This window comes from Amia ocellicauda, chromosome 7 (genome assembly GCF_036373705.1).
Source record: "Amia ocellicauda isolate fAmiCal2 chromosome 7, fAmiCal2.hap1, whole genome shotgun sequence".
In the NCBI taxonomy this organism is placed as follows: Eukaryota; Metazoa; Chordata; class Actinopteri; order Amiiformes; family Amiidae; genus Amia; species Amia ocellicauda.
In genome coordinates, this window is record NC_089856.1 from 38,897,760 (window position 1) to 38,915,249 (window position 17,490).

A 17,490-nucleotide genomic window follows, 5' to 3' on the forward strand; every position below is an offset into this window, starting at 1 on the left:
CTGTCAATTATACTGTGGGTGTAGAAATGTTCTAGGAAATCCATAAAATTCTAATTCAGGAACAGAGTTTTGTACAATAATAGTACATTATCTACACTAGCACAGATATGACTGCAAGGCTGATAGTCAATTAATTATCCAAAAGAGGAAATGTATTTGTGTGTTTATACAGCATTTGTAGAAGTGCTTTTTAAATAAGGGATGGAATCAAAGGAATACAGTGCTCTTTGTGATTTATAATGTCTGTCTTGCAAAGACTCACTAGCACATGTCAACTCCCTTATTATTATCATCATTATTATAAGTTATTATGATCACTACCTTTGTCAGATTTCAAAGGTTACTTGTCTGCTCAAAGGTGCTTTCCAGAAAGTCAACAACTTTCAAGACAATGCAAGACAATTCTGACAACAGCATTTCGGGGCCATGGTTACATAAGGACAGTTTAATTTATTAACACAAGTGGTTCCAAGCTAATTACACAAAGACAAATTAATTTCTTGTTTGGCTCGTGATGACTACTTTGGGGTTATCTTGACCCAGGGATATGTGGCAGATCCAACACACCTCTGAGAGCTGCGGTGTTCATGAGTTTCTATGTTTCCATGGTTTCTATCTGACGTTTGTTTTAGCACATGGGAGGGTTCTACATCAAGGCACAATATAAAAACATGGTACATGCAGTTTCTGGCCATTATCTGAAGAATCCATCAAAATGTTACTCCTGCAATGCGTGCTGTTTTCTCATTTAACAACAGCAGAAAAAACTAATTGTGAGCTACTAGGCAAAGCAGAGTCACCTGCATTTTCAAGGGATGGTGACATTTTATTAGGTGGAATTTTTTCAATAAACAAAGACTATCCAGGTACCAGCCCAGACTTTCAAAGCATCCCAGGGCGTGTGGAATGCATGGGGTAAGCAGACCATTACATTAATGTGGATTACACTGGTGACATTTTTATTTTAAAATACTTACAATGTTAAGACTAAATCTATCTTAAAATTGTATGCATTTACTAATTACTTACACATATCTCCACAGCACACATTTAAGAGAGTTTAAATTTGCGCAAACAATGATCTTTGCTATAGAAGAAATAAATAACAACACAGAATTGCTTCCAGATGTTTCTTTGGGCTATAGAATCTATAGTGTGTGTAATACTATACCAGCATCAATAAGGGCTGTCTTGAACTTAGTAAATGGCCAGGAAGGAGGAGGCATTTTTGAGAAATCTTGTACAAAACCACCCAACGTTCATGCTATAATAGGACAGTCATCATCATCAATCAACATTGCAACTGCTACAACAATTGGACCATTTCACGTTCCGGTGGTAAGATTTTTTTTTTCTTTGTTCTGACATTATCAATAAAATATATCAAGACTGGCATGCTGGGTACGTAGATTCAAAATATGCCAAAGGAATATATCTAAAGATGTATAATGAATAAGGGGAAATTGTTTTAAGGGAAATTATTATTTCATAAGGTAACTGCATATATATCCATCACCTCAAATTGTTCGTTTTTCATCATTTAACTTCCAAAGAAACTTAAAAAATGTAATGCCATACAAATATTGAGAATGATAATTTAACATTAAATTGCTTAAATACTTCTTAGTTATGGGATATTTGAGTTATGAAACATCTTTTAAAACAAATAATAAAAAATAATTTAACTTGTAAATGCTATTATTATTATTATTATTGTTGTTATTATTATTATTATTATTAATAATAATAATAATAATAATAATAATAATAAAGTTATTTTGAGCTATTAGATTATATATGTATAATTACATGTATTTATCACTATGTACTTTCTGTATAGATCAGTCACCTTGCTACCTGTGCTTGTCTGAGTAACAGAAGAAGATTTCCCTCATTCTTCAGAACTGTTCCTAGTGACTATCATCAAAGCAGAGCCCTGGCACAGCTTGTCAAGCACTTTGGATGGACCTGGGTTGGGGCCATTAGGAGTGATGATGATTATGGCAACAGCGGGATGGCTACCTTTGTGGAAGCTGCTCAACAAGAGGGGATCTGTGTAGAATACACAGAGGCCTTATCCAGGACAGATCCACTAGAGAAAGTTCACAACATTATTCAAGTTATTAAAAAATCCACATCTAAGGTAGTTGTGGGTTTCCTGGCTCAAGGAGAAATGTTAGTTTTGCTGCAGGAAATGACCCTGCAGAATGTTACTGGTTTGCAATGGATTGGCAGTGAATCTTGGATTACTGCCAGAAACCTTGCAAGTTATGAAAGTTATGAAGTTCTAGGAGGTGCAATTGGATTTGCAATTGTTAATACAGTAATAACAGGATTGGATGATTTTTTGTTGCGCATCCATCCGTCTAATGATCCTAATAATGACCTATTAAGGAGGTTTTGGGAAACTCTTTTCAGTTGCACTCTGACCAATACATCAGGCTCTGCTGATGCACAGCAATGTTCAGGGTCTGAAAACTTAAGGGAACTGGATAACCAATATACGGACATGTCAGAGATGAGAATTCCTCACAATGTTTATAAAGCAGTATACTCAGCAGCACATGCACTACATGATCTTTTCAGCTGCAACTACAGACAAGATCCCTTGTTTAAAAACAAATGCGCAAGCAAAATGGAAATTGAACCATGGCAGGTAAGAATATTTAATGGATTTTAATCTTACCCAGAGTTCATGACATAATTGGCACTTTTTTGTTTTCTCACAGAAGAAAGATTAAAGTAAATAAATTAAGGTTCAACGTTACAAGACAAAAACTACATCATAACACTGTATTCATTAAGACAAAATGAAAGTATGAAATGGAGTACTGTATTGTTCCACAAAGCTCACATATCTTTTTACTAGCTATTTAAGATCAGTAAATGAGATGAAGTATAGTTTTTAAATCATCAAAAGGTGTGAAACAATTATGAAATGATGATTACTCTTCAATGATGGTCTTAAATTAGGTGCTTCATTACCTGCAAAACATCAATTTTACAACTAAAATGGGTGAAAGAGTGTCATTTGATGAAAATGGAGATCCTGCAGCAAGATACCAACTTGTAAACTGGCAGCTTAACAACCACCGGGTCACAGAGTTTGTGATTGTTGGAGATTTTGATGTCTCCTTACCACCAGGACAGCAGTTTACAATGAACAACATGAGCATTGTATGGTCAGGGGATCAGAATCAGGTAATCACCATTGTATTCATTGTATTAGGTTAAATTCCATATATGTCACTAATTAAATTGTAATAAATATTTATTTATTTATTTTCATGTATTCACACATTCATACATACATCTATACATATATAAAACATGTATGAATGTTTGCTTTTCTGACTTTATAACAATTTGATTCCATTACAAATATTAGATGTAAATTATGCCAAGTAGCTGCTTATATTGATTATGGTTTGTCTGTTTTTTTGTATGTGTGTATGTTTGGGTTTTTAATGCTGCATATTTATACAGCCTAATTCTTTCAGAATTGTATTGTATGTATTTGTCATCTAAAATGTTTTAAAGCTGCCAGTGTCAGTGTGCAGTGAGAGCTGTCACCCAGGCACTCGCAAAGCTGTTCAGAAGGGAAGGCCTGTCTGCTGCTTTGACTGTGTACCATGTGCTGAAGGACAGATTAGCAACCAAACCAGTGAGTAATACTTAAAGCAAAAAATCCTTACCTTGATATAACTGATGAGAAGACCTGAATGGAAAATAAACTTTGACATATGTATGTATTCAGTTATGTCTACAACAAATCAGTGACGATGGCGATATTATGGAAGAGTGAGAATCGAATGGAGTGTATCTGGAAGAAAAAGCAACTGTTGAATGGAAATTGTCTAGTTCCATAAAGAGAAAAGCACTTCATCACTGAATGCAAAAAAAATACTATATATCTTTTTTATCTTTTCCAGATTCCATTGACTGTGCTAAGTGCCCTCTGGCATACTGGTCCAATGAAGAGAGAGACCAGTGCATATTAAAGGATATTGAATTCTTGTCTTATGGAGAAATCATGGGAATACTGCTAACTGTATTTGCATTACTTGGAGCATTCTTAGCTGTAGTTACAGCAATAGTTTTATTTTATTTTAGAGACACTCCAATAGTCAGAGCCAATAACTCTGAGCTCAGTTTCCTCCTGCTCTTCTCATTAACTCTGTGTTTCCTTTGCTCACTTACTTTCATTGGCCAGCCCTCTGAGTGGTCCTGTATGTTGCGCCACACAGCATTTGGCATCACATTTGTCCTGTGCATCTCTTGTGTTCTGTTGAAAACAATAGTGGTGTTAATGGCCTTCAGGGCTACACTGCCAGGCAATAATCTTATGAAATGGTTTGGGCCCACACAGCAGAGGTTAAGTATTTTTTCCTTTACATTCATTCAGATCTTAATATGCACCATGTGGTTGATTCTATCCCCACCTTATCCAAATCAAAATATGAAATACTATAGAGACAGAATCATTCTAGAGTGTGACCTGGGATCTACAGGTGCATTCTGGGCTGTATTAGGGTATATTGGATTTCTTTCTGCCTTGTGTTTTGTGCTGGCTTTCCTGGCTCGTAAACTGCCTGATAACTTCAATGAAGCCAAATTCATCACATTCAGCATGCTCATATTCTGTGCAGTCTGGATCACCTTTATCCCAGCTTATATCAGCTCTCCTGGAAAATTTACAGTAGCCGTAGAAATATTTGCCATTTTAGCATCAAGTTTTGGCTTGCTATTTTGTATTTTTCTACCCAAATGTTATATTATAATACTAAAACCTGAGATGAATACAAAGAAAAATTTAATGTGTAAAATGCCATCAAAATCCCTATGAATTATTAAAATAATGTTATCTTGACCTCAAGTTTTCATTTGATTATTAAGTGAGGAGCAGTTTCTTGTATTCAAGGGCAAACAGATTCCATTCTGTGAAAATCTGTGATATTTCCTCTTCCCTACCTTCACCACCAGAGGTAGCCACTCCCCATGGCTTACCATTCTCCTTCATTAGCCCTGCTATCTCCTTTTCTCTATACACCTGTTCCCAGTTTCACCTGCCCTTCACATCACTATAGCACTAAGGGGCCTAAAGTGTGCCAAGAAAACATCCCCCACACCATTACACCACCACCACCAGCCTGCACATGATGGATCCATGTTCTCATTCTGTTTACGCCAAATTCTGACTCTACCATCTGAATGTCTCAACAGAAATCGAGACTCATCAGACCAGGCAACATTTTTCCAGTCTTCAACTGTCCAATTTTGGTGAGCTTGTGCAAATTGTAGCCTCTTTTTCCTATTTGTAGTGGAGATGAGTGGTACCCGGTGGGGTCTTCTGCTGTTGTAGCCCATCCGCCACAAGGTTGTACGTGTTGTGGCTTCACAAATGCTTTGCTGCATACCTCGGTTGTAACGAGTGGTTATTTCAGTCAAAGTTGCTCTTCTATCAGCTTGAATCAGTCGGCCCATTCTCCTCTGACCTCTAGCATCAACAAGGCATTTTCGCCCACAGGACTGCCGCATACTGGATGTTTTTCCCTTTTCACACCATTCTTTGTAAACCCTAGAAATGGTTGTGCGTGAAAATCCCAGTAACTGAGCAGATTGTGAAATACCGGCCCGTCTGGCACCAACAACCATGCCATGCTCAAAATTGCTTAAATCACCTTTCTTTCCCATTCAGACATTCAGTTTGGAGTTCAGGAGATTGTCTTGACCAGGACCACACCCCTAAATGCATTGAAGCAACTGCCATGTGATTGGTTGGTTAGATAATTGCATTAATGAGAAATTGAACAGGTGTTCCTAATAATCCTTTAGGTGAGTGTATATACCCGTCTACTGACAAAAGTCATTGCAAAGTTTTCTTTACGCCCTAGTATCAATTCCGAGCCTGCTCTTTGTATCCTGACCTTTGTTTGCTTACCAGTGCTTTTCCCTATGACCTCTGATTCTTGAATTTCCTGTTCTAGTTTGTTTGCTTGATCTCCTGACCCCAGCCTGCCTTTTGACCACAACTTCTGCTTGACCTACTTTGTTCTTGTTGCTGGCCGTAGACCTTTTGTTTGTCTGACATTCCTTTTGTTCTCCGCACCTGGGTCCTGTACTCTGACTGAAGCCAGCCATTACAGAAAACTTTGCCATCAACTTTGCTTCCGAATGTCAAAGCCACTTTGAAATCCCAAGGTGCAATGCTAGGATTGCATGAGAAGATGCTCCGACAGATTGAGTTCACCCTGGACCAGCTCCTCAAGAGGGTACCGCCTGTCTCCCGTAAACCACCACCCCAACAGCTGCTACAGCCAGTTCTGCTCCTGACAATGTAGTTCCAGCTACTGAGGCTTGAATGATCTGGCTCACTATGCCCAACAAATGTGATGGATCTACGGACCACAGGGGTTCTTCCTCTAGTGCTCGCTTTACTTTGCAGATCAGGCTGCCGCTTGTGCTAATGATGAGGCTAAAATTACGTTTGTTATTACTCTGCTCATAGGAAAAGCTCTGCAATGGGCATCTGCCATCTGGGAGTAGCAGTTACTCACTCTTTGCCAACCTTCCTAACCCACTTCAAGGAAGTGTTTAACCACCCTGCAGAAGGAAGGGATTAGGGAGAACAACTTTTGGTCCTCCGCAATACATCGGCAGCTGATTACTCCCTAAAATTTTGCACACTAGCTGCTAGTAGTGGTTGGAATGTGGAGCCCATGTAGCACCTCTGCCTTTATTGTGGCCAAGCCGGATACTTCCATGATGCCTGCCCAACTTGTCCTGGTACTGCAGAGGACACCACAGTGCCCACTTCTGTCTCGTTTTCTGGGTCTCTTCACTGCTTGAATCTGGTAGAGTGCTAAAGAGGTTAAAGCTTCTTTATTGTTGAATTCAGGCTCTGCTAGGAACTTCATCCACCAGGCGATGGTAGAGAAATTTGGAATTATCCTGCATTCCCTCGCTCCAAATTAAAGCAATTGACAACCAGACCATCGGTTCTGATATCATCTCCCAGAAGACAATCCCTACTCGCCTCCACATCAGTTATCTTCATTCTGAAGACCAGTCCCTATTTGACATTAATTCCTTGAGTGCTTACATTGTTTTGGGTCTCCCCTGTCGTGTTTGCCATAATCCCACTATTTCACTGAAGGAGGACGAAATTCTGTCCTGGGGTCCTCAGTGCTTCTGGCGATGTCTCTCTCTTCCCAGAATAGCCACACATGTACAGAGCTGTCTCCAGTCCACCCCCCTCGAAATACCGTCTGAGTATGCAGTCTTGGCGGCAGTCTTTGACAAAACCTAGGCTTCCTGTCTTCCTCCGCATAGACCATAGGATTGTGCCATCGACGTGCTTCCTCTGAGAGGCACGTCCTGGTCCCTCCTGTAATCCCAAGCCATAGAGAATTAGATCAGAGAAGCCCTAGAACTCAGAATCAACCTCACCAGCGATTGTTTTTCATCGCCAAGAAGGACGGAGGTCTGCTACCTTGCATAGATTACCGGGGACTTGTAAAATAACCATTAAGAATTACAATTCTCTACTCCTTGCGCTAGCTGCATTGAAACTAATCCGGGGGCTCGGTTTTTCACCAATCATGACTTAAGAAGTGCCTAAAATCTAATACGCATACGTGAGGGGTGTGAATGGATGACTGCTTTTATCACATCTAGCGGACATTATGAGTTCTTGGTGATGCCCTTCAGTCTGGTAAATGTCCACTCTGTATTCCCGGCTTTTGTTAACGAGGTCTTGAGAGAGTTTTTAAATCAGTGTATCATCTATTTAGATTTATTCCCCGACCCTATTACGGCCATGTAGCTCATGTGCGCTAACTCTTGCACTGTCTTCTCTGAAATTGGCATTTTGTGAAGGGGAGAAATGTGAATTCAATCTCCAGTGCATTTGTTTTTTGGGCTACGTGATCAATGCTCAAGGCATGCATATGGATCAGGAGAAGATTTGTGCAGTTACTGATTGGCCTCAGCCCCCCACTGTGAAAGAATTACAAAGATTTACAAAGATTTTTTTATCGGCACTTTATTCACAACTTTAGTTCAGTGGTGTCTCCTTTAACATCCCTTCTCAAGGGGAATGACCGCATTCTATCCTGGACTGACAGGGTCACAAATGGCTTTCATCAACTGAGGAATTTATTCACCACCGCTCGCATATTGAAGTGTTTTGCTTTCACATTGTCATATTGGCCAGGCTCTAAGAACACTAAAGCTGATGCCCTCCCTCCCCAATTCAGCTCCTCAGTCTCCCCAGTCCGCACCGGAACCAATATTGGCACCCTCATGCATCATGGCTCCCATTAGATGGGATATAATGGCACAAATCAGTCAAGCTCTTACCTCTGATCGAGCTCCTGCTACTTCGCTACATTCGCTCCAAACTCCTCCACTGGATTCAATCCTCTCCAGCTACTGGGCATCCTGGCATTCACCGCACCTTGTCCCTTTCACGGAGAACATTTTGGTTGCCTATTATGACGGCTGATGTGACACGTCTCGTCAAGGCTTGCACATTTTGTTTTCAATCAAAATCCACCCATCAACTCCCAGCAGGGCTCCTGGACCCCCTTCCTATTCCTCACCGCCCCACATAGCCATAGACTTCCTCACCAATCTTCCTGACTCCCAGGGATAGACTACCATCCTGGTTGCCTGGAACTGATTTTCCAAGGGCTGCAAACTAATTATTCTGAAAGGCAGCCCCACATCCTTTGAAACCGCAGAATTCCTCTTTCTTCAGCAACTTAAAGACTATGGAGTATATGTATATGTATATATAGCTGTATATGGTTTTGTTTGGTTTGAACTGATTATAATTTGCAAATAAATACTTTAGTTCTGCTCAAAGTTAATTTCTCTCTCTCTCTCAGAGATGTCAAACGATTGATATTGGAAAAAAATAAAATAACTCAAATTCTCTCTAATCATGATGAATGGCACATTTACTCATGTCTTAAAATGACATAAAACATGTACATATATTGTCACACCATGGGGGGTTGCCACGATGCTGGGCTATTGAAATAGGCAGGGTCTCAATAAAGTGCTGTATGTGTCGGTTTATTGTTACAGTGCCCAATACAAAAGATGTTGAGAAACAAAGCCATAGCTCCTGGTTGTGCTAAACAGTGAAACAGGTCCCTCTCTACACATAAGACAATAAAAAAGTCAGGCACTAAACACACAGCAAGGACCAAGGACCAAGGACCATAAATCAAATGTCTGTCACCACGTTTGTTTGTTAGTTAGTTAGTTAGTTTGTTCGTTCGTCCATTCATTCATTTGTTAATTCCCACACTCAGTTTGTTTTCTCCATCATCGTCCAACTGCTTCACCCCACTCCTACTCTCCACCACAAAGCATTACAACTTCCTGCTTTTATGCTGTCCAAGTAGTACTACACCCAGCACTACAATACAATCTGTGCGTAATTCAAGCAGAATGGGTATAAAATAAGGAAAGCCTTCAATCAAATATTGTTTTAATAACAATTACAAGTATAAAACTGTATGGAAAAAGGGTTGCCATAGTTTCAAGAGATTTCTGCTTCTTCATTATAAATGTACATGGAGGTTACACTTAACATGGTTTAATTTAGCACGGTTTCAGAACAACATGATAAAATGATAAATGCACTTAGTATCATCAAGTATTTTGTTTGGTCAATGTTTTGGTTATTATCTATTTATTACATTTTTTACTTGTTTTGTTTCCTACACCATTATTATTACCATTATTTATCTCTCACAGGCTTCCATTGGAATGCATCTTCTTTTATAAGATGTCTTCCTATGGAGAATTATGGAGGTTTAGTTTTACACTGTTTCAGCTAACACGTGTTAAGTGAGATGTGTACTGAAAAAGGTCCCCTATAAATGCAGTTAGATCATCAGATTAATTTCACTAAACTGAAAAGGTGAATTAAGTTCAAAGAAAATCTGCGCTGGATATTATAGACTTTTAAAGGCATAGGCTCAATATAGGAAATAAAACTATAGTATTGCAGGTCCCCTATTTCTTCTCACTGAGCAATGTCACATTTTCCCTCAGGGGCTCGGGAACAGGGGACCTAAGTGCAGTGCTGGATCACGGGATGGTCGGACAGGCATGGGTCGGGTACCGGCAGATCAGGGCAATGGAGGCTGGGCGAAGACGTGGTCGTGGGAACAGGCGAAGGTCAGGCGATCGGGCGAACAGAGCAGGCAAAGGCGAGACGGAGTCGTAGTAGTGAAGACAGGCAGGTGGTCAAGGGAACAAGACAGATACGGGGCTCGAGGGCACAAAGGCTCGGAGGAACAAGACTGGAACTGGAACTGACAAAACTTCGCCACGACTGAGGGAAGTGAGGGGATTATAAAGGGAACAGAAACCAGGTAGGGAGGTGCAGGGCGAATGGGAACAGAGGGATAGAACAGGAGTGCACATGGGTGACCGGAATGTTAATAGAGTGACGAGAGCAGGGAGAAGGCAGGGAAATGGTGGCTCTTAGTGGGGATAGAGGGGGAGCGCTAGGGGACCATGACAAGCAAGTTGCTCAGACAAACAAGTCTGTTAAAGCTTTCAGAAGAAAATACTGCTCTGTTCTATATTATTTTTACTGATGCTGTACACCGCCTTGACTAGCACTTGATAGCTCAAACTTTGTATGCTTCTAAGATATTGAATTTCACCTTCAAAGAGATTAAATATCACTCTGTTTTTGTCCATTGAACCATATGAAAGTGTTAAATTGTTGTTCCAGTGTAGAAATTGAGATGCAGGAGGACTAGAAAATACTTCTTACTGAGGCCTGACACTGTGAAGCATCATGAAAACTCATTCATCCAAACAAGCCTATATTTATATAATGGTATCTGAACTATATGTCTTTTTTTTCCAATCTATGAATGATAACAGTTTTGACAATATAATACTAATTGCTATATTAAAATGAAGGGCAGGATTAAATAAAAAATTATTGTAAGGTACGAAAGCGAAAAGTTGTAGAAGAGTCTCAGGAGGAAATCTCGCAGGTGAACTTCTCACTGAATTAAAGGCCGGATTAAATAAAAATGTAGACCCACCCGCTAATAGCAAACAAGAAAGCTATACATCATATTGGTTACATTTCTATTTAGGAGAAAGTAGCATCTTAAATCTTACAGTGATGCCACAACTGAGTACAGTTCTGTAGTTTTCTTTAGTGGGTGGGTCAAAGTATTGATTTAATCCCAGCTTTAATACCACCACAGTATAGCAGTGCAATATCCATTTGCAGATATGCCGCTAATGCATCTGTGAGCGACTCGCAGCATGAACCTTCTTGATTTACACCTTCCCTAAATCAAATATCTACTTCAATAAGGTAAGCAATACACATATTTCACAGCATCCACAACCTTCCAATTACCAAAACATTATTTGTAATTTGATATAATAACAAAAATAAAAACCTACAGTTAATCACTTAATCACATACTTTCAATAAAAGCAACTTTAAATGCACTGAAATGCTTGCATATATTGGTAGCCATGATTTCCTCCAGTAAAACACAGAATGCTTGTAAATAATAGATGGTAAATCAAACACACTGATCTATTGCCAAATGTAGAAATTGTTTCTCTCACATTAAGATTTGAAACTATATAGGATAACCCTACTGGACAATATTTCAGAAATACATACCTTTCAAAACTTGTTTTTAAAATCATTATCCTGACACATGTGAAAGCAAACATGTTGTTTAAAAAACCTTATTAGCGTGGAAATAAACTATGAGTTAAAAAAGGTTAGATATTGCTTTATTAAATAAAAGAGCTTTGTTTATGTAATTATTAATCTCAATCAACATGAACATGAATTTAACAATTTCGTGATCAATTGTTACTAAAAGAAAACATGAGATCTAACCCACCTTTGAGAGTTACTGTAGGGATTACTGCTTGAATTCCACTCAAGGTTTATTTTAGCACCTGTAGCACAGCTCCACACCCTGTAAAATATAAAAGCAGGATGTGCTGCATGTAGTCACTGACATGGAAAATGCTAGTACTAAAAGTACTTCTACTTGCCTTTTTAGCATCAGCAGAGAAGCCAATTTGTAGACTACAAGGCAGACCAGACCTGCCCACATTTTCAAAGAATGGGGACATTTTAATCGGAGGTTTATTTTCATTAAAACCAAGAATGGTTAGTACAATGAACAACTTCACAAGTTTGCCAAAACCTACAAAATGCAACGGGTAAGTAAAAATTTAAAATTGTACTTGATTTGTATGTATGGGTTATGTATTCAACATTATTTTTTGACATGTTTAGTTATTCACTAGTTATGTATATTCCTTAAGGATACATTTCAGAGAATTTCAACATGCCCAGACCATGATTTTCACCATAGAGGAAATAAACAACAGTACAGATATTCTCCCCAATGTCATCTTGGGCTATAGGATCCACAGCGTGTGTCCAGATATACTATCAACATTGAGGAGTGCTTTTAATTTAGTGAACGGCCAGGAGGAAGGAAATCTCTCTGAAAACTCCTGCACCAAACCACCTAACGTCCATGCAATTATAGGACAAGCAGACTCATCTGTAACAATAGGAACTGCAACATCTCTCGGACCTTTCAATGTGCCATTGGTAAGAACATTTTAACGCTTTTTACTTTTCATATCCAAATTATAATTAGGTAAATTGATATTAAAATGATATTAACATATAATAAATTTATCAACATTCACTTTTATTCACATTATTTCTGTCTTCGTACTCTTTTGTGAGTACAGATTAGTCACCTTGCTACCTGTGCATGCCTGAGCAACAGAAGAAGATTTCCCTCATTCTTCAGAACCATCCCCAGTGACTATTACCAAAGCAGAGCCCTGGCACAGCTTGTCAAGCACTTTGGATGGACCTGGGTTGGGGCCATTAGGAGTGATAATGATTATGGCAACAGTGGGATGGCAACCTTTGTGCAAGTTGCTCAAGAGGAAGGAGTTTGTATTGAATATTCAGAGGCATTTTCAAGCATTGATCCAATACACAAAATTCATAGAATTATAAAAATCATTAGAATGTCTACTGCAAAAGTCATACTAGCTTTCCTGCCTCAAGTTGAGATGTCTATCTTATTACAAGAAATGCTGCTTCAAAATGTCACTGGTGTGCAGTGGATAGGCAGTGAATCTTGGATAACTGCCAGAAACCTTGCTAATCATGACAGTTATAAAATTCTTGGTGGCGCAATTGGATTTACAAATGTGAACACCAAAATAAGAGGTTTAAATGATTTTTTACTAAGTGTTCACCCATCTAATGATCCCCATAATACATTTCTGCAGGATTTTTGGGAAACAGTTTTCAGCTGTAGTCTGACAAACCATGACAAGGAAACAAAAACAATTCCTTGTACAGGGATGGAGAACTTAAGAGAAGTGAATAATCAGTACACTGATGTGTCTGAGCTCAGAATCCCTCATAATGTTTATAAAGCAGTGTACGCAGTGGCGCATGCTCTTCATGATCTTCTCAGCTGTAAATATGGGGAAGATCTCTTTATAAATAAAACCTGTTCAAACAACATGGAAATTGCACCTTGGCAGGTAAGGATCTTATGTTCTTTAAACTAATCTTATAGTCATACAACAACCTTAAATGTTACTGAGGTTTTATGTGTAGCTTGATAAAGTTGGAATTGTGAATATTACACCTATAAAACTGAATAATTAAAAACTGCAAACTGCGTACAGTATACCGTTTGAACTTAAACTGAAGCTTTGACTCATCTACCACAGTCAGGGATTTGCACATTAATATCAAATATGATTATATGAAAATATTTGAATAAACTCTCACCAAAAAAAAAATTGAAACAATCTGTTTTCACAGGTGCTTCATTACCTGAAAAACATTAATTTCAAATCTAACACTGGGGAACAGGTGTCTTTTGATAGCAATGGGGATCCAGCAGCAAGATATGAATTAGTTAACTGGCAACTAAATAACAACGAGAACATTGACTTTGTTGTTGTTGGACATTATGATGCATCTTTACCAAGGGAAACACGTTTTACAATGAACAACGTGAGCATTGTCTGGACAGGCAACCAGAATCAGGTAAGTTTTCATCAACTTCTTTGATCTAACCCAAAATGACTGCTAACTATATGCTGTATTATAGCTGTGTCACTGGGTCACATATAATTTACCATGTACTGTGCTAAATAATCATGAACATTCATTTTAGGTTGATTCTTGTTTTCTTGTTTTGTTCTTTCTGCTGAAGTGTACTTTGAAAGTTACTATTGCTTCTTTTACTCTTACATTAAATTAAGTAGAAGATACTTATGATAACAACTTTACAAGTTTATCAAATGTATACATTTGAATATTGGTATAGTCTACTTTAAATAGTTAAAACATTAACAGTAATTACAGGCATGGCATATTACCAATTGTGTCTAAGGTGCCAGTGTCAGTGTGCAGTGAGAGCTGTCCCCCAGGCACTCGCAAAGCTGTTCAGAAGGGAATGCCTGTCTGCTGCTTTGACTGTGTACCATGTGCTGAAGGACAGATCAGCAACCAAACAGGTAATAAAAACAATAAAATAATAAACAATAGCAAATTTAAATGTTCAAAATGTGAAGCATAATTAAAATATAGGTTGCTGAATGTATAATGCAGTAGCATTATCAGTAGCATGTTTATTGTCTAATTCATTAAGTTTAATAAATATTGATTGTTAAACTATACATATTTGTCTATGAAGTATTCTCAGGTTGCTGAATTCGACAATGGGAGTGAAAGTAAAATTCTAGGACATATACTGAATTTGTGTTCAATATACACTGAAAGGATAAAATTGAAAATAAGACTAAAATAAACAATTGATAAGAAAATTATTTTACCAAGAACATTTAAAATAAAATAAATAAGCCTTCGAGATACAAACATTCGAGTTGCATGATTTTCATGTTAACGCTATTTGCAAATGGACATCCAATCAGGAGGATCTATTTTATTTATTTACTTATTTATTTATTGATTGATTGATTGATTGATTGATTTATTGGCAGACGCCCTTATCCAGGGAGACTTACAAAACATAAGCTCAATACAAAGTCCAAAAATACAGTTCAGTACAAGGCATCACACATTACAAATTCAGATTTTCATAATACAAAGCAATTCAAAGCATAATACATTTTACAAATTCCAATTTAAACAAGTGAATACAATAAATAAGGTCGTACATCCTGGATAATAAAAGCTAAGTGCGGACAAGATGTTAGGTCGCAGTCAAGGGCTACGGGAAAGGGAGCAAATGGGAAATCAAAATAATACGAGTACAAGGAGGTCAAGGACTCTGCTGTTTGACTTCAGTGGGAAGGTCGTTTCACCATTTAGGGGCCAGGGATGAGAAGGAGCAGCTCTGGAGGAAGGAGAGTGGAGAGGAGGTAGAGTTAGTCTTCTAGCACCGGAAGAGCGCAGTGGTCTGGAGGGGATGTATGGAGAGACGAGTGACTGAAGGTAACTTGGTGCAGTGTGGTCGAGGCGGTAGGTGAGGGTCAATGAATTGAATGTGTGCCGGTATCGGTAGCCAGTGGAGGGAGCGGAGCAGTGGAGTAGCGTGTGTGAATCGGGGCAGAGAGAATACCAGACGAGCCGCAGAGTTCTGGATGAGCTGGAGCGGGCGGGTAGTAGATGCAGGCAGGCCGGCCAGGAGGGAGTTGCAGTAGTCCAGGCGGGAGAGGACCAGTGACTGGACGAGCAGCTGAGTCGAGCAGTCGGTGAGGAAGGGACTGATTCGGCGTATGTTGCTCAGGAAGAATCCACAGGTGTGTGTCAGCGTGGTGATGTGCTGGGTGTAGGAGAGTGCAGGATTGAGGATTTTGCTCATGAATGACACTGTGAACTACTCACACTGCCCTTGCAAGAAAAGCATTGCTTGCAAACGAAACCAAAAACCATTCATTTGTCTTGAATGTTCCCTTGCGACTCCAGTTTGAATCCAAAGCTAGACTGTAGTTTTCCAAGTTGTAGCTTGTAACCCATTTTGTGCTCAGATACTATACTGAAGCTCTCGTGATGTGATGTAATATCTTACACATTATGCCAGCTTTTTAATTGAACCGTATAATAGCCAGTCATTATAATAAAATATAAATAAATACATCGTCTCTATTTAATAGAGAAAATATTGATCTTCGATAAATTCATTAGTTGATTAATAGGTCTAATTAATCAATTAATTGAGGCAGCCCTAATACTGTATACACAAACACACACACACACACACACACTAGATCATGTCTGTGATTCATAGTAATTTTTTTCCAGATTCCATTGACTGTGCTAAGTGCCCTCTGGAGTACTGGTCCAATGAAGAGAGAGACCAGTGCATATCAAAGGACATTGAATTCTTGTCTTATGGAGAAATCATGGGAATACTGCTGATTATATTTGCATTACTTTGAGCATTCTTAGCTGTAGTTATAGCAATAGTTTTCTTTTATTTTAGAGATACACCCATTGTTAGAGCCAATAACTCTGAGCTCAGTTTCCTCCTGCTCTTCTCATTAACTCTGTGTTTCCTTTGCTCACTTACTTTCATTGGCCAGCCCTCTGAGTGGTCCTGTATGTTGCGCCACACAGCATTTGGCATCACATTTGTCCTGTGCATCTCTTGTGTTCTGGGGAAAACAATAGTGGTGTTAATGGCTTTCAGGGCTACACTGCCAGGCAATAATATTATGAAATGGTTTGGGCCCACACAGCAGAGGTTAAGCATTTTTGCTTTCACTTTCATTCAGGCCTTAGTATGCACCCTGTGGTTGATTCTATCTCCCCCTTTTCCAAATCAAAATATGAAATACTATAAAGACAGAATCATTCTAGAGTGTGATGTAGGATCAGCAGTGGGGTTTTATGCTGTGTTAGGGTATATTGGATTCCTCTCTGCCATGTGTTTTGTGTTGGCTTTCCTGGCTCGAAAACTGCCTGATAACTTCAATGAAGCCAAATTCATCACATTCAGCATGCTCATATTCTGTGCAGTCTGGACAACATTTATTCCTGTTTACATCAGCTCTCCTGGGAAATTTACAGTAGCCGTAGAAATATTTGCCATTTTAGCATCAAGTTTTGGTTTGTTATTTTGTATTTTTCTACCCAAATTTTATATTATACTACTAAAGCCCGAGATTAATACAAAGAAGCATTTAATGGGTAAAATGCCATCAAAATCCCTCTGAATCCATCTGTCTATCTATATATCTATATCTACAGCAAAACTAAAATGCATTAATCAATAACAAACATATTTAAATAATAGTATTTGAACTATGGGTTGGATTAAATCAAAACTTTGACCCACCCGCAATAGAAAACTACAGAACTATTGTCCGCTTCATTTTTAGTAAGATGACACTTTCTTCTAATCATAAATGTAACCGCTATGATGTATAGGTTTGTAGTTTTCATTAGTG

General features: G+C 38.7%; 2 protein-coding genes across 2 annotated transcripts; both read left to right on the forward strand.

Moving 5' to 3' along the window:
• The first annotated feature begins 895 nt into the window (after positions 1-895).
• On the forward strand, positions 896-4,846 carry LOC136753934 (extracellular calcium-sensing receptor-like). Its single transcript, XM_066710314.1, has 6 exons — positions 896-915; positions 1,044-1,338; positions 1,841-2,656; positions 2,974-3,201; positions 3,541-3,664; positions 3,933-4,846. Exons 1-6 carry the CDS (start codon positions 911-913, stop codon positions 4,844-4,846), a joined length of 2,382 nt encoding a protein of 793 aa, XP_066566411.1. The 5' UTR covers positions 896-910.
• A 1,360-nt stretch (positions 4,847-6,206) lies between these two features.
• Positions 6,207-17,256, forward strand: LOC136753935 (extracellular calcium-sensing receptor-like). The gene is given in 9 exon segments (XM_066710315.1): positions 6,207-6,337; positions 10,072-10,229; positions 12,081-12,243; positions 12,349-12,643; positions 12,790-13,305; positions 13,345-13,605; positions 13,892-14,119; positions 14,469-14,592; positions 16,343-17,256. Coding segments are annotated over 9 exon segments (2,790 nt in total).
• The last annotated feature ends 234 nt before the right edge of the window (positions 17,257-17,490 follow it).